The sequence below is a fragment of the Crassostrea angulata genome, chromosome 9 (assembly GCF_025612915.1).
Source record: "Crassostrea angulata isolate pt1a10 chromosome 9, ASM2561291v2, whole genome shotgun sequence".
Classification (NCBI taxonomy): domain Eukaryota; kingdom Metazoa; phylum Mollusca; class Bivalvia; order Ostreida; family Ostreidae; genus Magallana; species Magallana angulata.
Window position 1 is genome coordinate 28,482,719 of NC_069119.1, and position 24,334 is coordinate 28,507,052.

General features: G+C 34.0%; 1 protein-coding gene and 1 long non-coding RNA gene across 2 annotated transcripts; one reads left to right on the forward strand and one right to left on the reverse strand.

Moving 5' to 3' along the window:
• Positions 1-267: 267 nt before the first annotated feature.
• LOC128162724 (uncharacterized) lies at positions 268-2,761 on the reverse strand. Its single transcript, XR_008240701.1, has 3 exons — positions 2,695-2,761; positions 2,114-2,284; positions 268-450 (listed from the first exon to the last, which is right to left on the reverse strand). It is a non-coding gene; the product is annotated as an uncharacterized LOC128162724 (long non-coding RNA).
• A 3,643-nt stretch (positions 2,762-6,404) lies between these two features.
• LOC128163610 (peroxidasin-like) lies at positions 6,405-21,290 on the forward strand. Its single transcript, XM_052827242.1, has 15 exons — positions 6,405-6,442; positions 8,772-8,918; positions 11,023-11,164; positions 11,546-11,766; positions 12,082-12,261; positions 12,644-12,698; positions 13,445-13,548; positions 15,102-15,209; positions 16,609-16,707; positions 17,181-17,515; positions 17,964-18,109; positions 18,424-18,624; positions 19,458-19,633; positions 20,355-20,469; positions 21,183-21,290. The coding sequence occupies exons 1-15, from the start codon at positions 6,436-6,438 to the stop codon at positions 21,262-21,264; spliced, it is 2,118 nt and encodes a 705-aa protein (XP_052683202.1). The 5' UTR covers positions 6,405-6,435; the 3' UTR covers positions 21,265-21,290.
• The last annotated feature ends 3,044 nt before the right edge of the window (positions 21,291-24,334 follow it).

Genomic DNA, 24,334 nt, shown 5'->3' on the forward strand with positions numbered 1-24,334 from the left:
AACATAAAAAAAAGAAATTTAAATTTACCTGTCCATCTCTGGCTGTGCTTTAGGTAATATAAAGGCTGTGCAGAATTTAAAATGTTGTCGAAATAGAGGAAACTTTTTTGTAGCAATTAGCACGAAGTCCAAAAAAGTTACTTTACACAATAATTAAAAATATTCAGAATGCTAGGGTTAACACAATGACACATCTATACTTGATATCTTGTTTGGTGTAATGGTGTAAACAAAAGAATAAAAAAAATAAGAAAAGGTCATCCATTGTTTAATTGAAACATGAAACATGATATATCTTTAAGTTTTAAAACCAATCATTTCATCAAGAAACCAATAATTAACATGAATGCCGAATGCCTATGAATATATTATAGTTAAACAATCGGTGTTGGCTCCGGAGTAGGAGGCCTAGTGAGAGTGAAACCTTTACATCGGTCTGGAAGAAGGAACCTAAAACAATAAATTTGGATATTTGATACTTTACATGCAAATAATTATACATTTTTTGGTGTCGCAGCAATTTACATGCTAAATCTACCAGTTTAGCTTAAAGCATGTTTCATTGCTTTACGCCCCTTTTGATACACCACCTTTTTTGCTCTATTTTAGTATTGGTTAGTTTTTAAATGTTTAACTTTATCATTGACAGGGCTATTTGGTGACTTTTTGAATCAACTAGTCAATGTGTACTTTTGGTTTGAATTAACTTTTAGCCCAGCCAATTTATTTCCAGATATTACTATGTTATGTATATTTGTTGATGTTGCTAGTCATTTATATGTTAATAGAAGACCGGTACACACAATGAGTATTTATGTCATTATTCTACATGCATAGGCGTCGGAACCGGGGGGGCTAGGGGGGGCTTAGCCCCCCCCACTTTTTTTGCAGAGTTATACCTAACCATTAGAAACATAGCATGATAGAGGGTTCAGCCCCCCCCCCCCCACTTTTTCTCATAGGAAAGATAATTGTTCCTAAATTAACCTTGAAAGATTGAGAAGTTGGGTTTAGAAGGATACTAGTTCCCCCCCCCCCCCAGGATTTCCATAATTTTGGGAATTACTTTTTTCTCAATATTTCTGAGGATTAGTCTAGCCCCCCCCCCCCACTTTCAATTTGCTTCCGACGCCAGTGACATGTTAGTAAGCAAAATACAAGCTCCAAATAGCCAGTGTTTGGTTTTTCTATTGATAGAAAATATTTGTAAATATATATAATTATACATACAGTGTAGAAGGATAAATATTGACAACAGGTTCTGTAATTCTGAAATCTGTTAAATGTAAACACAGTTTTGTTTTGTGTTGTTTGTTCACAGGGATCTTACCGTCCGCGATTATGTGATTAACGGTATTTCAACCCTTTGAAGTGCATGAAAAGTGCATGAAATAAAATTCGCTTTGAGAACCGAGAAATGTTTAAACTTAATGTGTCAGTTGTCTTTACAATATTTCAATCTCAACTTTTTCCTAAATATCTGAAAAAACTTAATGATATTGCATATTATAAAATGCTGCAGATGTCACATAAACGTCTTAATCTGCAGATGCTGCGTTAGAATTCGTACAAATTAATTTCATATAAAAGTCAAGTGTACGTTTTTTACTATAATCAAGAGCAGAAGATTAAATTATACGCAATTAATTATATATATATATATATATATATATATATATATATATATATATATATATATATATATATATATATATATATATATATATATATATATATATATATATATTCCAATTTATACTCAGCGTTCGATTCAGATGGAGCAGCTTTCGCTACTCAAAATCTGCTTTGCTGATAATAAAGAGTAAACTTCTTAATCTAGTTAATACTTTAATAAATTTTGTAGCCATTGAAATCAGTCCTTAAATGTATACATGGTCTATTGTCTTTGTCAGTGGTAACATTATGTAGTATATATTCGTTTATTGCTAAATATTATATATAGAAATTATTCTATGCTTATAAATAGGTGATCATATATGGTTTGGAGTGATCACGACATTCGAGCTTTCTTGGATTTGATAACTATAAACGTGCTTTTGATCACCTTATAATAAAAAAAGAATGATTCTTTATTGCTTAATAAAAGTCATACTTGAGAATTTGGAAAATTCTACACGGTGCAAGACTCGGGGTTGTTGGAGAGGGAAGTTCTGTCGGGATTTCAGTAGGAAGCGACTGGCTCATCACGACAAGACTAGCTACCAGTAGGACGGCAAAAAGAATACCTCGTACCATTATCATCGTCATCTTCTGATACAGTTATCTGAAATGAGAATTACTGTATAAGCACATATTTTCGTTGGGTTAAATTTTCCTTTATTAGTACTTGGGTTAAAAATTTGGATTTCATGGATTTAATTTCGTTGATTTATACTGCCGACGAAAATGACGATATTACATCCTCTGCGAAAGATTAAAGCTATTTTTCACGTAAAGAGCACATTGTTCAGTGAAATATGTCTTTTCATGACTAGAACAAACAATTGGTACAATGCTTGCATTAATGCAGTAATGCATAGTAAAAAAATTACCAATTAATAAAAACACATTGTAGATTGTAATATATTGAAATGTATATCAAAAATTAGAGTCAATGAAAAGGAAAACCAGCAGATTCAATACTGTATAGGAAATAATTATAAATTACAATATCAGGAAAATTAAATATCTTACCGTTTCTTCAACAGAAATAAGCAGTTGTGTTGAAGTTATTGTCAGTTCGTACTTTATATTGATAGCCAAACCCAGTAGGTGTATATTGATATAAATGAATAATCGTTTATATACAAAGGAGTGAACTTGATCAATGAAAATATCTTTGATTTTAATTTAAGATTGTATTGATATCTTTAATTTTACATGACCACGCAATGTGGGTTTTTAATGTAATACAGCCGGCTAAGATTGATTTAATTGATATTTGTTAGATTAGCTGATGTAGGCAATTTTTACAATTTTACAATGTGAGAGCAAGTGGTAAATAGTGAAATCAATTTTATAATGAACGATTCATCTTTTTCAATCTGTCTTTAATTATCAAGAAGATGCTCGCATAATTCAAAAACTAATAGTATGCAGAACAAAATAAACTTTAATGTTCAAAATAGTTACAAACTCAGTATATTCTTGGCGTTGTCGATACTTACCACATCCAATTGCAGTATTAAAAAGACGTACTTATCTAATCATCTTAAATGATAGATCATGTTCAGATGTCTTATTGTGTAAAAGTACTTTTTATAACGTAGAATAAAAGTTCAACATCCCGCACTTATGTGTATTTTGAGGATGTTGTGTGCGTGTCCTGAATTTTTCTTAGGAATGGACGTTACAGGTTACCAACTTTCCCCCAGCCAAGATGCAGCCTCAGGTTACAGTATCCATCTCATATTCCTTAATTTTCTGTAAATAGTTGATGTGAGAACAGAGTTGAGTTATGATGAAAAGCCAGGTCTCATTTCAAATCATGTAGACCCCATCTGAACCAAACTCCCAGGGGTGATGCATCGGAGAATATGTGGAGCGCGCACCCCATGCATCTGATCCAAACTAGCTGGGGTGATGCATCGGAGAATGTTAGAATGAACTGCCACTATTACATTATCTAGAACGCATTCTGGTCGTTGTGAATCGTTTTATTGAACTTTGTTTTTTTGTTTAGATTATGGTTATATTGAATTCATTATTGATAATGTGAATCCCCTTGGATATTAGAGTCATCGGTCAAGCTCCAATTTGGAATGCGTAATAGATTCATATGATATAGTATTATTCCTCGAAGAATGAACATGTTTTGAAGCAGATTCACTTAGTTATATACATAATGCATGTTCCAGGCATGATTCTGGCAGAACCTGTGACTAGCATTTTCCAGACAGTAAACGGTTAATGGAATTAGGTTTGCCCCCACGTTCTCTTCCTTGGGCAAACCGTTTTGATTGTTGCACTCAGACACACTGTATGTAAAATACCAGTAACGCGTAATAATTTATAGCGAGCGCAGCTCGCCAACGCGCAGCGCCGGCGCGAGGCGAGCTCCACCGGCAAGGCGTGTGTGAATAGAAAATTCGGACTAGTTGCACATTCATTCAACGGATTTTTTGGCGTCAGTAAATCGGACAAGTAGTTCCCTGTAATCATGGCAATTTTTTTAATGTCACACATGATGTATACGACATACAGTGAGTTACGTCTAAAGTTCACCTCAGTACACTCTCAATCAAAAATAATCGAGTGACGTCACAAAGGTTTACACATTGATCCGAAAGATTTTTTCGGCGTCAGTAAATGTTGGCCCACAATTCATAGTACCAATGGTTTCAAACCTCACGAGCATTCATCCAATTGAGTGCAAGTTACAACTGTTTCCTATATCTGGAGAAATGTCCTCATTCTTTAGCTTTGCAAGATTTTGAGAGGATTTTTGAAAATTTCAGCAGATTTACAATAACTTCGGTTAGAGTAATTTTCCCTTATTGTGACGTCAAAGTTCACGTTGGTGTCGACTCAGACTCTTTAAAAGTCCCATGAGAAATAAAAGTACGCGAAGTATACCGTTTTATTTACTTAAAATGTATGATGTTCTTAAGATTGCTTCTCAGAAAATTTACATCGATTCTCGCGATAACTTGGGGTTGGAAACCATTGGTACAATGAATTGTAAGTCAAAATGGGTTTTTTTAACAGGGGGGGGGGGGGGGTGGGCTCTATGATGAGTTAATTTTTGGGAGTTGATTTTTAATCAACTCTCCTATGCAGTCACTCGGACAAACCGAAAGTGAAACAGTGTTTCGACCTCAGCACAAATCATTGCTCCTGACAAGACTTAGTTCTTGAAAATAATTGATGAATTCGATGTGATGTATGCTTAAGCATTGTTTTTCAAGGAAACTTATTTACAAATACCTTAAAAATAGTCAGATTTTAAATGGTACGAAGAATTTAAATATTTTTTGTAGTCGTATGTATTTCTACGCCAGAGTTCAATATAGTCTCGTTCAACTCGACGCTCGGCTGTCTCCGTAAACCCTTGTCGGAGATTTACGGTGTCAGCCGAGCGTTTAGTTGAACGAGGCTTATAGATCAATATTGCTTGGATCCATACAATTTTCGAGAAATATTTCTACCACTGATACATACTTTGATTGAATTAATTTTATCTTTAAATATTATTTTACATGATTCATATGGAAGTTTCTCGACATTCTAGTCGAAAAAGTTCAAAAATTCATAATATAAAAATATGCGTAATTCAAATTAGAAACTACGTATACGTGTACTTGTCATGCAAAAAAACATATCATTGATTTTAAAATAAATAAACATCGACAAAATCAACTCCCGTCAGTTCTTCAGTACTTTGATTATATGTAAGTTTAAGAAAAAATGTCTACTGCTAAAAAAGGGGATGTACTGACGTTACAATCAATCTAAAAGAGGAGATACAGTGCAATGAACATATATATTACAATCTTTATTAATCAACAACATTGTATCTGGGATTAAACTATTGTTCTACTTATAAATAAATAAATAAATTATAACAAATCTTATAAGCTATGAATAATGAATAATGAAAATTTACTGAAAAATAGGTTTGTTTTATTTTATTTTGCAATCAAATTCATTTACGTTGTTAATTTGAGAGAGAGAGAGAGAGAGAGAGAGAGAGAGAGAGAGAGAGAGAGAGAGAGAGAGAGAGAGAGAGAGAGAGAGATGTGGACATTTATTCAATGTGAGCTTTGAATCTTTTCTTAAGATTAAATGTTTGGGTGTTTTTCTAATAGAAATTTACACAATTACATGTGTTGTACATGTACTGTAAGATATCTTAGATTTGTTTAAATCTAATTCCAATTACATATAGATATTGGCACGGCCTTTCTAAGTCAAATGCAGACGTATTCAAGCAATATAATAACATGTACTATGTTTTTGATACTATTCCACACGTAAACAAAATACGACCTCATTAACAAAGATTCAAAGGAATTATTAAAACAAATACCTTATATTAATATATCACATCAAACAATCATAATGTACATTTCAATCCCTTGTTAAATAAAATACAAAACTCAACACTTTTCATGACAAAAATCACTGTCTAGAAATACATATTATGAAATAAATGCCTAAATATTGTTATGATGATAAAAAAACTACTATCTAATCCTTTTTCTTAACATAGCATAATTTCTTACTAAAATTAACAGACGAGGACATTAGCATTACTATCAAATCAATATGGGAACTTCTAATGTATGAAGTTAAATATTTTTTCTGAGTTTGAAGATGAAAGATAAAACATAATTATATGTTAATAGCTTAAGACTAATGGCCCTTAATTGATGTCAAATAGATATTTCCCTGTTGTGACTCCTGTTTTAAATCATTTCACCCGAGGACTGCGATATGGCAGGTAAGTAGCAAATATGATCAACATTTTACTATTTTAAATTAAGATATTCATCTAAAGTGGCTAAGTAGCCAACTCCCATCTCAACTCTACCTATAAACATAATTTTTCTAGCAATGAAGTATTATATTTTTAAAGAAACCCTTACAATTTCTGGTTCAAAAATCTCGGACAGAGTTTATCCTTTTCACAGCTATTTACTTAAGATAATAAAATGTACTCTCAGCAAGGACGATTTTCTATACTTACCTACACATGTATACATACTTACAGCATATTTTGCTAATAAAAGTATTTAAAAAATTTAAATATGCAATATAACACTCTATGTACATTGTACATGCATGTAAACAGATGGAGATAACAAAGAATGATAAGATCAAAGGGACAACTTTTCTTAGTGATAGCTTGTTTATTTGTCTTCTGTTTATTGGGGTTTTTTTCGTGGGTTTTTTTTTTGGGGGGGGGGGGTGTTGTTTTGGGGTTTTTTTTTGGCTTTTCTTTTTTGTTTTTTTGTTTTTTTGTTTTTTTTGTTTTGTTTTTTTTTTTTGGGGGGGGGGGGGGGTTCTCGCTTTCAAATTACATTTTCCTCCCGGTAAATAATGCTATTATAAACAATAGACGTTTTCATAATGTGGGCTTTATACTATATGAAAAATGTTTTGAATAGGCATAATCTTATTTACTTTTGATTGAAGAGGGCTAGTTAATAAATTGCTCAAATTTACATCAAATGTTAGATATGTTGTTGTATTTGTAAACTGTCATTGTGTAAAGAAAAATCCTATAAATTAAACTGTAAAACTTCAATATAGTCATATTATCTTTCATTCTAGAGAGAAATAAAATAAATCAATAAAGTCTAAAAATTATACTTTCCCAGAACCCCACTTCCACTCTATTTTAATTTCAAATGCAACTTTCTTGTACGTTCTTGTAAATTTTCGAACAATCTTACATTTAGAGTATCAATGCATGATTAAGAGACAAATTAACCAAATGAAAAGAAATTCAAATTGTATATTTCAGTTGGTAAAATAAATCCCTAAATTAGGTTATTTAAATTGACGAGTGTTTTCTTGATAAAACTTCAAATCGATTTTCCAGGAAAAACAAGGTTTTTTATTTCTTTTGATAACAGCAGCCAAAAATACATGCATCATCTATTGATTTGGCTGCAGAAAGAAAATCAAAAGATTATGTAGCAAATAATCTCAACCTTGACACACCAAAAATCAATTTAACTATTGAGAGGCGATCTTCACCCACAAAGATAAACCTACCGCGGCCCATTGATCTACTTTTGATATGAACATTTTCTTTTATAAGATCCATTAAAGATACAGCTCAATTTGCCGATATTTTTTCCCTAAAGAAAAAAAATCATTTGATTTGTTCCACTGATATCTAAATCGTTTCTTCCACATGCAATATGGGGTTTCAATGTGATACTCCCAAATATTTAGTTAGATTTTAAATATCAATAAATATCCTTTACTACAGTTTATTCGTTACATGTAACTAGTATTCTGACAGCTAAATTAGGTTAACTAAAGGTAAGTAACTTGAAGGTGGTCTATGCTGATAAAATTGCAGCTTGTCTTTAGTCTTCAGATTTAATTTTCTTACATTTAAAATAAAATTCATTTGAGCTACACAACTAATTAAAATTTGTGCTAGTATTAACTATTTTCTTTTTACATTCTTCAACTCCATCACACTTGTCAATTTTAAGCTATTTTTGCATCATTATTTTCCTTAATCTGCAATATAGTAATAAACCTCTCCAATTCTCCTATTTGATGTTTCCTTTCTCTTTAAAAAGGGAGGAAGGGTAAAATTAGGGGTTGAGGTACATTATTGCTCTTGTTAGATCATCATTTCGCTCATATGATCTGAAGAGAAAGGAACAGAGAAGCTAAGCAAGGCAGAGCATCGTCGAAAATCAATGTCAAACAATAAAAACAAAACATTGAATTGACAAATGAATACTTATTTTATTTCAGTGTCTTTGACTGTAATAATACTACATATCGATTTTGTATTAAACAGTCCAATAAATTCAAATGACGTATAAATGGGGCGCAAGCAGGGTTTGCTCATTTATATTCAAATATTTAATCGTGCGATTGCTAAAACTTATATCAATATTAGTAATAAGGAATCATTCTTTGAATGTATTATGTAGTGAAAATTTCAGTCGGGACATGATCAAATTAATCATAAAGCCCTTCGGGCACTTTTGGATTTGATCACGCCCCGACCAAAATTATCACCTAATAACACTCAAAGAAGCATTCCTTATTCCTTAGATAAAGTATATTTATTTTAGGTAAATTATTTCTTTCACCACTACTTAACCTCGCAATCCTAGTACAAATCGCACTAGGGTCGGAACCATGGCAAGAATTTATGGAAGATTTGAGACAGGATGTCAACAGCATACTTCAGGAAGATGTTTGTTTCCCTCAGCCAAAAGGTACGTCAGTCACTGCATAGCAGGAGAATTTCAACAAATGCTTGGGCTTTGGGTTGTTGTGTCAAACGTGCCAAATGTGACGTATGGCTGTCTTTTTCATTGTCGGCCATTTAGCCAAGATCACTGAAATTAATCGACAAGATTTGTCGGACTCTTAGAACCATTTTAACAAGAGCTTGGACTTAGGGTAGTTGTGTCAATCGGCAATGAGACGTAGGCCTGTCCATTTCATTGTCAGCCACTCAGCATAGCTCTCTGTAATCAACAAGATTTGTCTGGCATTTGAGCTAAGACTACACAATCTGTGTATATTTCGCTTAAACCAGTACCACTTTTTAACTTGTTTTGACGCAAGAAATAGATTGTTACGTCCTATACCGAAAGTGCAATGTCTTGTTAAAATGCCGACACAATCAATGCATATTTAGCATGAACGGTCACCAGGATAATTTTTAACTTGTTTGGATGCAAGAAATACATAGTTACTTCTACCGAAAATCCAAGGTCTTGTTACATGTAAAATGACTCTCGGAGTTTTCGTAAGTAGCTGAGTATTAAGCCTCACTTTAATATCGAATGGATTTAATTTAAAGCAAAAAAGGCAACTTCAAAGATGTTGCTTAACATCTAAGCAGTTCGGAGGTAAATTTTATGTTCAACATGGTACGTTACGTTAACGTAAGGCACTTGACGTCAAAAACTCAAAAGTTCTTTTGACGTTAACTCATCGGATTACTAGTAATTAAATCAAGGCCACCAGATCAAAACCAATACGTCTTCAAAATCAAACTTAACGAAAACGGTCCTGTGTTTCGAGAGGTTTTGGTAGGCATTTTAGAGATTTCTTGCTCAGTTGCTGTACATTAGCGTGTTTACAAAACATAGGCCTTTATCACAAGTGTTCTACTGCCATTAGATCTGATAAATCATTTTCCAATGGAATCAAAATAGACTGGATTTGTTTAATCTCATGAAATCATAATAAGCAGCGGGTTAAATGGTTGGATCTAGTTCACCTATATATTGGACGTATGATTTATTGGGCTGACATATCCATAATCGTTAAACTTAAAAAAACAAATTAGATTTTCACCTTCAAGAAATTTTTGGGAAAAATCACAAGAGCATTTGTTGCGAGTATAGCTGTTTGCAAACCAGACATTTATTGTCTTTCGAAAGTGCTCAATATTATCAAAATAGTTCTGGTCACACAATAAAATATCTCGCCTGTAACAAATTAATGGTTAGTTTAAACGCAGAAAAAAGTCGCCGTGAATTGAACCATTTTATCAAGACCTTGGACTTTCAGTAGGACGTAGCTATCTATTTCTAGCGTCAACACAAGTTAAAAATGACGCAGTTTCAAGTGAAATATGCACCGATTGCATAGTCTTAGCTCAAAAGCCAAACAAATCTTGTTGATTTCAAAGAGCCATGGCTGAGTGGCCAGCAATGAAATAGATGTCACATTGCTTTGTGACACAAATACCGAAAGTTCAAGCTTTTGTTAAAATAGTTCTAAGAGGTAGTTAACAGAGTAAGTAGATGTTTTCCATTTGTGTTTTCCAGTAATCTGTGTTAGCAAACACAATGATTTTCCGCATCAGGCACGTAGCATGGGAGGGGGGGGCACATTTTTTTCGAAGCAGACACAGTTCTTAATTTACATATGAACATTTGAAATACCACGGAGTTGCCCCCCCCCCCCCCCTTGGGGAGCATGTCATAAATGAAAATGAAAATAAGTAATTTAATAGTAAAATTGAAGATACAAGAATTACCCCACACACACTCACACACACTTTCAAAAACAAGCTTCGTGCCTGGGAATCACTTTCAGCGTATATGAAATTTCATAATGTGTAAAACTGCTGTTAGTCAATTAGAACCATTTTAACAAGAGCTTGGATTTTGGATAGTTGTGTCAAGCAGCAGTGTGACGTAGGCTTGTCGATTTCATTGTAAGCCACTCAGCCATGGCTTTTTGAAATCAACAAGATTTGTCTGGCTTTTGAGGGATGACTACTAGTCGGTGTATATTACGTCCCATCGAAAGTCCAAGGTCTTGATAAAATGGTCCTGTGTATTAATAATTCTTTTTCAGTGGTGTGTGACGAAGAGAACATCGACTTTCACAACGTCCGCCAATCCGTGTTCGCCAACCTCCACAAACAGTCGTCCACGTCAAGGGAGTCCATCCGGCGATGGGGCGTCCTACGGGAGTTCTCACAGCAGCTCTGTGACATGTAATGAGAGAGAGAGAGAGAGAGAGAGAGAGAGAGAGAGAGAGAGAGAGAGAGAGAGAATGAAAATAGGAGAATGAGAGATAGAGAGAGTAAGTATATGACAGACTTATATAAACAAACTATTGATTTAACTAATAAAACAATCTATCATTCTTATTCATATAAAGAATTAAGTTTGAGAGAGAGAGAGAGAGAGAGAGAGAGAGAGAGAGAGAGAGAGAGAGAGAGAGAGAGAGAGAATAAAGGAAGAAAAGCGATTGTGAACTAATAAAAAAAAATACGGTGAACAATTGCTTCAACTGTGTTTACAATGAAAAACATGAACCAATAATTACTTTTTCCCTAATTTTTGACATCGACGTGTTTGCTTTTATTTACCAGGAACACGTTCAGCCTCGCCACGCCTGAGAGCTTCCCCCAGTCGCCTTACAAGGACCACTTCAACCACATCGTCTGCAACAGAAAAGAGGGCCCAAACTGTGACTGGGCGAGGTCGGCACGGTACCGTACGGCCGACGGGGTCTGTAATAACCTGATCAACTCACGATGGGGGGCCTCCAACACCGTCCAAAGAAGGATGTCCCCGCCCCAGTATCAAGACGGTCAGTTATCTTCATAAAAAGCACCCCCGGCCATTATTTTTTTTCAGGAACGTGTTGGAATCGTTTGGCCCATTTGCAAAACTGCGTGAAAACGCCAGCTCTTATATTACGAATTGTTTTCCCATGTTTCGACCTCGTCGCATTGCACACTGGACATATAGATTTCAAACAAAGAAAACGTCTTTAAATTTGCAATAAATTAAATAAGATCTTATTCAATTTCACCAGCCCTCGTTTACCCATTTTTCAAAATAAAAACATGTAAAATTGAATAAATTTAAAAAAAAAAAATACTGACGTCATGTCTCCTTATAGAGCACTCGATGCCCCGAGGATGGGGACGGAACCCCGCTATGCCTACCCCACGAGATGTCAGTGAGCGCCTGTTTTCTGCCGCCGGGGGAAACGAGACGCCGAACGACGATCAGAACTCGCTCTTTTTGTGGAGCTTCGGTCAATTCCTGGACCACGACCTAACTTTCACCCCAACTATGGGCAAGTGTATCGATTCATCCCTTTCCCCCTATTACTATCCATCTGTGTTTCATTCTCTATTTTTTTATTCTCTCTTTCTCGTATTATTGTTGATATCTATCAATCTAACTAATTATATTTCTACATTTATTGAAATATTTATTTATTCATAATCTATCTATCTATCTATCTATCTATCTATCTATCTATCTATCTATCTATCTATCTATCTATCTTTTCTGACGGATAAAAGGATTAGAATTTACCTTAGTAATGTCTTCAATGCTTGATGTACAATTTACATAGTCAATAATTCAATGTTTTGGTTTTCTGGGGGTTTTTTTCAATATGATTAACGCATTGTAAAATATAGATAATTAAACAAGAAAATTTTTCTTTGTAGATGAAGATGGTAGAATCCCACAATGCTGCGCTGATTCACATAAAAGTAACATCAGGTACGTTAAGAATTGATTACCACATGAAATCTTAAATTTCAAAAAATAAATAACTTGAATTGGCAATTTCTTGGAAAAGTATATAGATTATTTTCCAAGAGCAATAAACACAGTTACCTACGTTATGTAAGGATGAATTTTAATTCATCCTGCAGGTTCTTGTGCAATATTGAACTCCATTACATCCATTAAGATGTCTGACATTGATATTAAGATTTTCTTAGAAAAGTTAAGGCATAATAAAAAGTTACAGGAGGAATAACCCATCAAAGAATGATGCGTCGAATATAGTTTAGTGTTTTTCTCTTTGAATGCTTCATTAACACAATGTTACGTAAGAGTATTTTTTTATTATCAAATACAGTACAGAATGTTCTTTTTTTAAAAGAAATATTCAATTGATATATATAGATCTGGAATTTTTATAACAGTTTGTGGTGTTTGCTTAGAAATGTTTTAACGATAATGTTCGATAAAAGGATGCCATGCGCAAATCTAGAGGGTTTAGGGACCCACCCCTAGAAAATTCAAACTTAAAAACACTTAGTAAAATTACCGGAGATAGGCCTCGGATCACTTAACCCCGATCCACTTTTGAATGTTCTCGTATATATATACTTCAGGGTGTACTTAAAGAAATATTAATAATCAATTCATAGAATTATGCATGGAAAGAATAGCATCGAAGTTGAATTATAATGTTTTATCAATAAAATAATGCATTAAAACAGTGATATTAAATGTAGTTCAGGGTGTTTCCCACTGGTTCGTCAAGTGGGTGGGGATGAGGAGTGTATGCCCTTCGTGAGATCCGCTCCCGCAGAAGAACCAGTCCGTCCAGAGTCCTGTGGTAAGTTATCAATTTGCACACGTGATCAGCTAAAAATAGTACATATATTTGTACACACGGTTAGCTATAGTAAATAGAGCAAGTAATTGAACACGTGATTAGATTTTTTTTTTAAAGTACATCTACGAGTAATATTTTAGTTTGTAATAAAATAAAAATAAATGTGTATATGTTCTGGATAACAAAAAAGTTGCATAAAAGTGATACCAAATATAAACAGTACGAGGGTCAATCAAAAAATACGAAGACTTTTGTCAAGGCTGTGTTACTTAACGTCATATCATTCCTAAATTTGGTAAACATAATTTAGCAATAGTTTTAGACAATTTGCAAGAAAAAAAGTTAATAAATTTCTTTATTTCTAAGAATTATTTAGAATTTCATCCTGCAAAAATGAGGTCACGGCGCACGGTCAAAATTTGTGTTATGTCAACAATAAACCACATAATGTTGAAAGTATTATCTCTATAAATTTGGCTTAAAACCAAATTATATTAAAACTTCAAATTAAGTATAGTCATGGTATTCTATGTACCAAATAATGACGGGATATATTGTTTTGTCGAACAGATATAAGTATAACTAAAGTCAGATAGTCCTCTTTAGAATTGACTAAAAACATCGACGTCGCCAGACGTCACGGCGCAATGAGAAGTACAAATAAAATGGATTTAACTCGGGAAAAAGCCGATACAAGCTGTGAAAATGCTCAATGGTGCAAAAAATAAGCCAACAATTATTTGCAAGTTTGTGTTTAACTGTAATAAATTTTGTGGGGGTGGTGGTCATTGTATTTTGAATATGAAAAAGTCCGAAAGAGAGTAGAATGTCTTTAAATATTTGGTCATAAAAGAAGTAACGTCAACCAACGTTCAGGGTTATCCTTACTGTAAACTAAGATATACACAGTTAGAAAGTGAAAATATTGAAGAACTAATTTATGATTCTCGAGCAAATGTGTGCAAATAAGATGTGAAGTGGTTCAGTGCCATTTTAAATTGTAAGAAGAAACGCACAAGAGACTAAGCGGGATATATAGATAGAGTATATCTATAAACTGTGCGTGTTTAATTTTGACGTCATGTTTTGAACGTTACCGTGCGCCGTGGTGACAAAACATTTTGTTTTTAAAAAGGGGTAACAAAAATACCGTTTCATCAAATGGACCAAAACTTCGCATATCAATAACATAAGTGTAGGTGCACAGATTAATCTGTTAAGTATGACTTTCATGAAAAATATACGATAGACAGCCGCATTGTCTTCGTATTTTTTGATTGACCCTCGTATAAAGTACTACATGCATTGATACATGTATACACATGTAAAGCTAAAACACCTGCATTAAAATGTAAGAATAATGTCATTTGTAGTTACTAGTATACGTCTATCTAACATGTTTTGGTAAAAAGTGAATGATTATCGATTTCAGCAAAAAAAAAAAACAAAAAAAAAACGGTTATAATGTTTTAAATCTAGATCTAGAACTTTGAAAATGTTACTTGTCACAACTCTTTTTTCTTACAAAGTTTAAAATTTTGTGTTATTTTTAGGGAAAGATTTCAGGGAGCAGATTAACGAGCTGACGTCATTCATAGACCTTGGCAACGTGTATGGCAACAGTTACCTTGTATCCAAGGCGATGGAGGCCGGGGTATATGGTGAGATTTTTGACTGTTGAATATGTATATGTAAAAGGTACATTTAACAATGGAAATTGCGCACGGGGGGGGGGGGGGGGGGGCAACCGCCCCCCCCCCCCCCCTTCAAAAAAAAAAAAAACGACTTTAATTGGTAAAGGAATGTAACGAGTTTCCTGTCCAAGAGAATGGGAGGCAAGCCAACTCCAAACAGTTTTGGGAGCAGGGGCATTTTTCTACAACTGATTAATTAAGTTAAACTTACTTTGATATTTTATTTTCACTGCCATAACAAATTCTTCGTTGGAAAGGAATTTGTGACTTTAAAATAAATATAAAATCATGTTGCCATAATGTGCCCTTTCTACGTTACTTCGTGTCTGACCGTGGTCCGTCAACCTAATTTTCCTGTGGCGCAACAGTTCCTCAGCTATTTCGTTAGGCCTATAATTAATGTTAGTTTTCGGCACTAAGTGAAAATTGTGGTTTCTCAATCCAGGGAAACCTTAGGAAAACAACTTTGAAACATATGTTTTCTACATGTACAAGTTTTTAACTGGTTTCCCATGTGCAACCATGGAGATTCCACCATTTCTCCGTGCAGTGGAAATGATTACCTCCAGATTCCGAAGTCTCCATGAATGCGGAAACCCGTTCGAGGTTTCAAAAGTGTCAGTGTTCTATTTTTCAAGATTCAAGATTTTTGTAGTTTTTCACTTTTGGAAAGCACAGTTGTTTCCATGTGGTTTCCTTTAAAACGGACATAGGGATGTTGATGACGGCATTTCCATTAAAAAAAATTTAAGTTTTTTCTGATATGAAAAATAATAGAGAAAAGAATCGTGTTATATTTGACTATTTATCAAACACAGAGATGGTGATTCAATTTGATAAAAAAATTAATAAACTCATGAAACCAAAAAAACAACAAATTAAACCAATAAAAAAAAAAAACTGGTATCAAAAATTTTTAGAAAAATATCAGATATTAAAATTAGAAAATATTTCATAATGCTGTAAGATCGAGAGACTGTTAATGGCTGTATGGTTTATATGAAGAAAACCTTTTAACATTAGATATAACGTTAGAAACTTTTAAACATAAAGATCAGTTGATTAAGTTCAACACTTTTAGATGTTGAGATAAATGTAATTCATTCAACTAATGCAAGATCCTTAATTCATTTTTAATAGCTAGATCTAACCTTTCAATACATATGCCTTTAGAAAAACCATGCAGCGAAAAAAGTAATTCCATACATATAATTGATTTATTGCTAGCATTTTTTTTTTGGCTGGACTCGGGACATTATTTTATTATACATGTCAAAGAAGAAGAAAAACGTTTTTGGTATGGCGAGAGAAAAATGAGAAATAATTTTTGAAAGCTGTACGAGTGTATGTACAAGTTCTGTTTCAGGACTGATGACGACTTCAAACGAAGGCAGGTCACTGCCTAGGGGCAATCCTAAAGACTGTAAAAACGGGAATGAGACAGAGTCGTATTGTCAGCTAGCAGGTATATGCGAGATATTTTCTTCTATTTGATTGAGAAGGCTTAATGGTAAACATACGATCTTCTTCAAATTGGTTTTAAGAGGAAGGGCTGGATGGTCATTGCCATCTTTAGACTTTATCAATTAATTTTCCTTTACAAGGAAAGCTTTGTATAAATATAAAACAATTCGATTTTTTCTTTACTAAATACACATGTACTACTTTATGACTTTAGAAATCAAGCTAATATTCCACTTAAGGAAGATATGGTGAATAATTTGTTGACCAGCCAGCCTCCTTCATCAAAGAGTTTTCCTATCATTTTGTTATGCGATGTTGCTAGCATATGAAATAGTAGTATACTAGTATTATATAAAGTATTGTAACATGTATATGCTATTTTAAATTTTCTCAGTGATGCTGAGATGATGATAAAAGTGATTTTGAGATGATGATGATGATGATAATGATGATGATGATGATGATGTTTTGAAGGCGACAGAAGAGCCAATGAGGTACCCACACTAGGATTCATGCACACTATCTTTCTTCGGTTCCATAACTTGGTGGCAAAAAAACTCAAACTTCTGAATCCACACTGGACGTCCAACAAGATCTACCTGGAAACGAGGCGAATACTAGGGGCGATAACCCAACATATCACGTACAACGACTGGCTCCCAAGAGTTATCGGACATTCTAATATGTTGTATTATGGACTATATTCCACTACTCCTGGTCAAGAGACCCGCTATGTGTATTATGACACGGCTGACCCCAGCATGCTAAACGAGTTCACCACAGCAGCATTCCGTTTTGCACATTCGGCGGTATTTCTAATCTCTCTCTCCTTTTTTTAACCTGAATCCTCTCTCTCCTCTTTTTAACCTGAATCTAGCGTATGTAATTAAAAAAGAACCTTTTAGTATTTTTTAAACCAATGAATTCTAACTCCTTGTTCAGCCATGCAGTTTAGTGCATGTTGCGAATTGCAATTTACACAAGATTTTATAATAAATTAATGCACCATTTAATGCATTCTGCGGGATTGTCTCTTAATTTTTTGTATTCATTCCATTCGCTTTCCCCTTAAACACCGTTCTGTGTATATCATACAGTAGGAAAAATATAGAGGCACCTGACTTTAAAATTTTTTTTATCGTTATGAAAAGTTAAACTTTCTATCTTGAAGTAATTTGGTTATATTAATAATAAACAACGTCGGGGGAGGGGGGGGGCATAAAAAAAAGTACTAGACTAGTTCTCTTTATACTACAGATTCCTGCCCAGTTGATAGTGAACGACATCAAGTATAAGATAGATGACATCTTGTTGGACACCAGCCTTATTGTGGCGAACGACGGCAAGGATCTGAAATCTGTGGCGAAGATGCTCATGTCAACGCCTTCTAAACGTATAGACAGGTAACCATTCCGCTATAGACCGATTCGAACATTTTTTTTCTGGAGCTCAGAAACCATATTTCTGATTTTCGTAGAGGCCTGAGGGGCTGCGATGCTCTAGTTATAGATAATAAACTGTCGTGTACTTGTACCGAGCTTTATAGAAGCAAATCAGGAGATATGACCTGCATTTGTAGCTACCCTAACTGTAACACCGTATTTTTCAAACTGATGTTACAATTATTGTATTCAAGTGAATCCAAAACGATCAATACAAACATACAATTATGTACTTGTTGCAATAAAGTGAGCATTATTTCATATTATGAACACAGAGATTTTGAAGAGGCAATTCGAGAAAGACTTTTTAAAAGCGATGGGAGAGGCCTAGATTTGCCCGCACTTAACATTCAAAGAGGCAGAGACCATGGCTTGGCCCCTTACACCAAATACAAACACATCTGCCAGCAACCATTTGTGGGCCTCCCAGACCATGACGAAGATTCCAGAAGAATACTGATGGATCTCTACCATGGGTAAAGACAATGATACTGTACACAAGGTTCTTTTCGCCCCTCGTTATTTTCGCCCCGTGTTATTTTCGCGTTGTTTTTTAGAGAGATTAAATTAAAAAAAACATTGGGATTCGCCCAATCTTAGATTCGCCCGCTGGAAACTTTCTTCCCAAGTCAAGAGTTACTGATCCGCTCCGCTATGTAGAGCGGAGAGGATCAGAAACCCTTGACTTGGGAAGATGGCTGAAAACAAGGTCGAAAGGGCTAGTAGTAAAACGTGGGCGAATATTTCTCTGAATAAAGTAATTAAAATTAAATTTGGAATAATAATGGTCTTCATGATTTAATTGATTTCTCGAATTATTACAATGGCTCATAAACAAACCAATCTGCACACGAAATTAAAGAACATAATTCATGGAATCAAAATTCACCTATCGGTTTGTTGTTGCTTAATGGTTCATTGATTGATTTATGATCGATAATTGATTTTTTCGGACCATTGATTTGAAGACAGAAAAAAAACCCAAAAATTTGAACTAATAAATCTATAATTAAAACGATATAGAGCATTTTTGCGACGCACACTGCACTTAGTGCAATAGACTCAGCACGCGCACAACTAAGACTATACAAGAGCTGTCCAATAAATATGTACATGTAAAGTATTTAATAGCTCAATTCAATATTGGCAATTAGACATTTTAATCAGTCAAGCAATAAGTAAAAAGTTTTTACTCCACAAGAAGTTCATGTATAAATGATACATAATGAATTGAACTAGCTTCTAGTAGGTATTGAGTTTTAAATGTCCAAAAACATACCAGACCGTGTCTCCAACATTTACTTTAAAGCAACATCAATGACATCGACCTGTTTGCCGCCGGAATATCCGAAAGGAGCGTCTCGGACGGGATCGTAGGGCCACTGTTTGGCTGTATCATCGCCAGTCAGTTCCAGCTGTTGAAGTACGGGGACAGGTACTGGTACGAAAACACCCGATCTCATCCGAATATCAGGTTTTCTCCAGGTAAGCACGTTTTGCTGCAATAATATTTGAACAAAAAGTAAGTGATGTCTTTGCAAGCAAAGAGTTTTAGATCTACGGAAAACCCTTGGTTTGTGAAGATAACTAAGTGACCGCGCTTCTTTTTAGACTAATATTGAATTAAGAGGGCTCGATGGCCGTGGCCATTTTTTTTTTTACTTTTTTAATCTCCTTAAGAAGAAGAGCTCTGTATAAAAATGTAAAAAAAATATCAAACTTCACATTTAAAATATTTGGGTCCTTTCGTCACTAACTGTTAGTTTATGGCCATTTTAAATATCATATGTGAAAGTTTAAGGTAGATCTAATGGTTAGTTTGTTTACCACCCAGCCTACTTAAACTATAAATTGGTATACATTAGATTGCCATGTTGATAACTGGTTAAATGCTAAAATATTGAAAGATTTGATAGCTGCCTTTTATTTAGCTGGAAAATACTCACCTTTTATCACTGAATTTTTATTCATTGACCTAATTATTAATTAATGAATATTGAATTTTTAAAAAAAAAATGATGAGTTATGCATGAAAATGTCTATTATCTTTACATAGAATGAAGTTCACAACCAGAATTAACTACTTGTAAAATTAAACATGTTACAAAATTATAGTTCGTAAACGTCCAATACTGATACCGGTATTACATGTACGATGGTGAAGTTGCTTATGATTATGTTCTTCTTCTTTCTTCGATTGTATTAGAGCAAATCCTGGCTATAAAGTCCATGTCCTTCGGTAAGATACTGTGTGACGTGTTCTCTGACGATTATGACCCTATGACTGAAATTCCACAGAATATCTTCCAACTGAATCAGGAGTAAGTATTAGATATAAATTTAACTATTTAACAAATTGATGCTAAATATGCATACTAGGAAGAAAGAAGACCATTTAAAGGGGGGGGGGGGGGGGGGGGTTGCGTGCCTTATAAGCAAACTTCTGTAAAAATAATCCGAGGGAGTTCTTTTTGACAATTCATGGTGTAGTGGTAGTTACAGTAATGGTAAATTACAATAGTTCTCAATGCTTTGGTTTATGTTTTTGTGAAGGTCTGTCAGACTTCCATTTTTTTCTAATTCGCCGCTGTTCAACGTAATTTAGATAACCTTTTGATTGTTATTAACTATCATAAAATTCTTCATTCTCATTCTAAGAGAGAGAGAGAGAGAGAGAGAGAGAGAGAGAGAGAGAGAGAGAGAGAGAGACAGAGAGAGAGACAGAGAGAGAGACAGCTAGAGAGCAACAGAGAGAGAGAGAGAGAGAGAGAGAGAGAGAGAGAGAGAGAGAGAGTTGATAAATGACTTATACACTGTACATACATGTACACACATTCTTATAGATAATTATAGTATTTGTAATTCTGTGTTTACGAAATAACTTTGATTCTTGTCAAAATTTTCTTCATACCATTTTTATTTGTTTTCAAAATTAAATTGATTTAGATTGATAAATGTTCAACCTGCTTCTTCACTGTACCATTGATCGTCTTGCACCGATTAGTGATTTGATAAATAACCTTGATTTTTGTAGCTCTTCAATGAACTGCGCCGATCCAGAGTCGGGATCCAGAATGAACCTAGAGTCGTGGAGAGAGGACGGCGGTGTAAATTGAATAAAGAATAAACTATTTGTTTCTTTTTTTTTCTTCTCATTTTTGATTTTATTTGCTTCACAGTTAGAGAATTGCAGTTTCTTCGAGAAAACGAATAAAAGGCCTTTGTTTTACTTGGGTGTTTTTGTGTGTGTGTGTGTTTTATGCATTAAAAATCATGCGTTGTTATTTATATTGTTCACTGAATGGATGGCGAAGTTTTTCTAGGAAAAGTGCTTGAATTCTTGGAATTTATAAATTTGAAATATTTTGTAGCGCAAGACCTGTCACTAATGTATCTAAAGCACGATAGATTTTCGTGTCTGTAGAACTTTGATTTTGATAAGGAATGTAAAAGTACTGTTTTACTTAAAGAAAAGAGAATCATTCCTTGAGTATTATGAGGTGATAATTTTGGTCGGGGCGTGATCAAATCCAATAAACCCCGAAGAACTTTATGATAGGTTTGACCACGCCCCGACCGAAATAATCACCTCATAATATTCAAAGAAATTCCTAATGACTTATATTTACATAATTTTCAGCAATTGCACGGCTTAAATATTTGAACATAAATAAGCAAATCCCGCTTGCGCCCCAATTATACGTCATTTGAATTTATTGGACTTGCAATTAATTAAGTCACTAGTGCAATATATAGGTAAAACGCCAATGCACACGCAGAGGAATCTTCTACGTACAGAGCCGCAACAACGCAACGCCATCTTCATTTGTCGCGGTGGGATCGACTAGAACATTGAAATATTTTGTAGAACGCCATGCGACGGCGCACACTTTGAGCATGCACAAAGTACTGGCCGTTGCTCGGTATAGGTAACGATATAGAAAAAGGTTTTCAGTAGACGATAACACAATAATCCATTTCTCTCAAATTTAATCCAGAGCGCTTTCGCCTGATCGCGGCTCTTCAGGGGATTTCAAATTGTAACAGAAATCTTATTATAACAGAAATTTCTGTTACAATTTGAAATCCACTGAAGAGCCGATCAGGCGAAAGCGCTCTGGATTAAATTTGAGAGAAATGGATTATTGTGTTATCGTCTACTGAAAACCTCTCTCTCTCTCTCTCTCTCTCTCTCTCTCTCTCTCTCTCTCTCTCTCTCTCTCTCTCTCTCTCTATATATATATATTTATATATATAACAACTGAATTTTGTATTTTAATAGATTAATATTATAATTATACAAAATAAACAAACAGATAGCTAATGATATAAAAATGAAAATAAATAGAAAAATACTGGTGAATTGCTAAGGTTAAAAATAGAAAAAAGTGTAGAGAAAAAAATGAGAAAGTAAAGGAAAAACATGTAATAATAACAAAACAAAATGGAAAGTTTGGGGGGAGGGGAGGGGGAGAACAAATAAGCAATTCACAAAAAAATGAAAAGAAGGGAGTGTAAGGAAATCCCTTTATTTGAATGATAATCAAATTCATTTTGATATTACTAGCCCTTCTATGTTTCGAAAATTTATTGGATTAAACAATCCCAGATTATTAAAAATGATTTCATTAGCCATGTAATTATAATGCTCATGAAAATACAACGTACATTGCAAAAGCCACACTGCAGTTACTTGGGTGACCGATAAGGCCCATGGGCCTCTTGTTCAAAATTAGAAAAGATTAGAATTAAATGGAAAATGAACGAATAACTTTCTAAATAAGTAGCTCAATATATGAAAATTAATTATTGTTGATGAATTTTTTTTTAAAGTCTAACTGCATCATATATCGCCAAAAATATTTTACACAAAGTCCTCATTTTTCTTGCTTTAACATGGATGAAGGTTTGTTTGCAAGATTTAACGATTTACCCCGTTTGGAAAGAAACGTTTAAATGTTAAACTATATATACAAAATGGTTTTTAAAATAACTCAATGTTCAATTCACAAAATTTTAATTGAATTAAGTACGCTGCAATTCAATAATTACACATAACATGCTTTAGATGTACAGTCTGTACTTATTTATATAAATCCTCATATACGGCACGTCTTTTAACCACAATTAAAAACAATGAACGGTTAAAAGACGCGCCCCTTTCAAACATTACCGATATACTTACTTATACATTACAATCAAATATTTAACAAGGTTTTCATGCAAACTTTTCTTTTTAAATCCAGCTTTTCAATTTTCCCGAAAAAAAGGTATCCGAGGTTATTCTAAAAAAGAAAAAAAATCTTATATTACTAATTTCTATTCTACAAAACTTTGTTCATTTACTAAACGAAACAATTTAACGATCCTCAGCAATGTTCGATAACTCTTCATTATCCGGAATTTTTATAGACAAATATAATTAGTCTTAATGTCACGCAGCACTGCTAAGGCTTACTATAAAAATATGAACGGATTTAAACGTTCATAAAACGATGCATCGATTTTTACAAAATATCTACGTAAAGTTATTTTATCATGATATATTTACATCTACTAAGTGATTATTCCCTCTATTTCTTACGGAAACTTATAGCTCTATAGAAACAGCCAGACTGAAATAAACACGCCCCGTTTATCGATTGGTCGAAATTTACAGCAGCTGAAACTGACAAGAAAGTGACAGGGCTGAAATTGACACGCCCTGTTTATCCAATGGTCAAAACCTACAACTACCTAAGAAAAATCACGGACTGCACGAAATAACCATGATGATGTCAGACTCATGGTCTCACAGGAGACGATTTGGCTGTTTCTTTTAGCTAACGTACTTATGTATGTTAACGGTAATTAAGTGAATTTTACTTACTCTCACGCTCAATTTATTAATTAGTTAATAGAAAGATGTTAATATAAACAATAAAAATGCGGGTTATAAAGGTAGCGATCATTGCAGAAAAATATACATAACCCGCTAACGCTAACGCGGGTTATGTATTTTTCCTGCAATGTCGCTACCTTCATATCCCGAATGAATCACCAAAGAAAGCATGCTATTGTCTAAATAAATTTAATATCAAATGAAACAGCATGTATAAAGTAAATGCCATTTTGTATGACACTTAGTGTGGTCCCCAGAATGGACAGTCACGTGATATGTGTTCATGATTCTCCAGAATGGAGGTC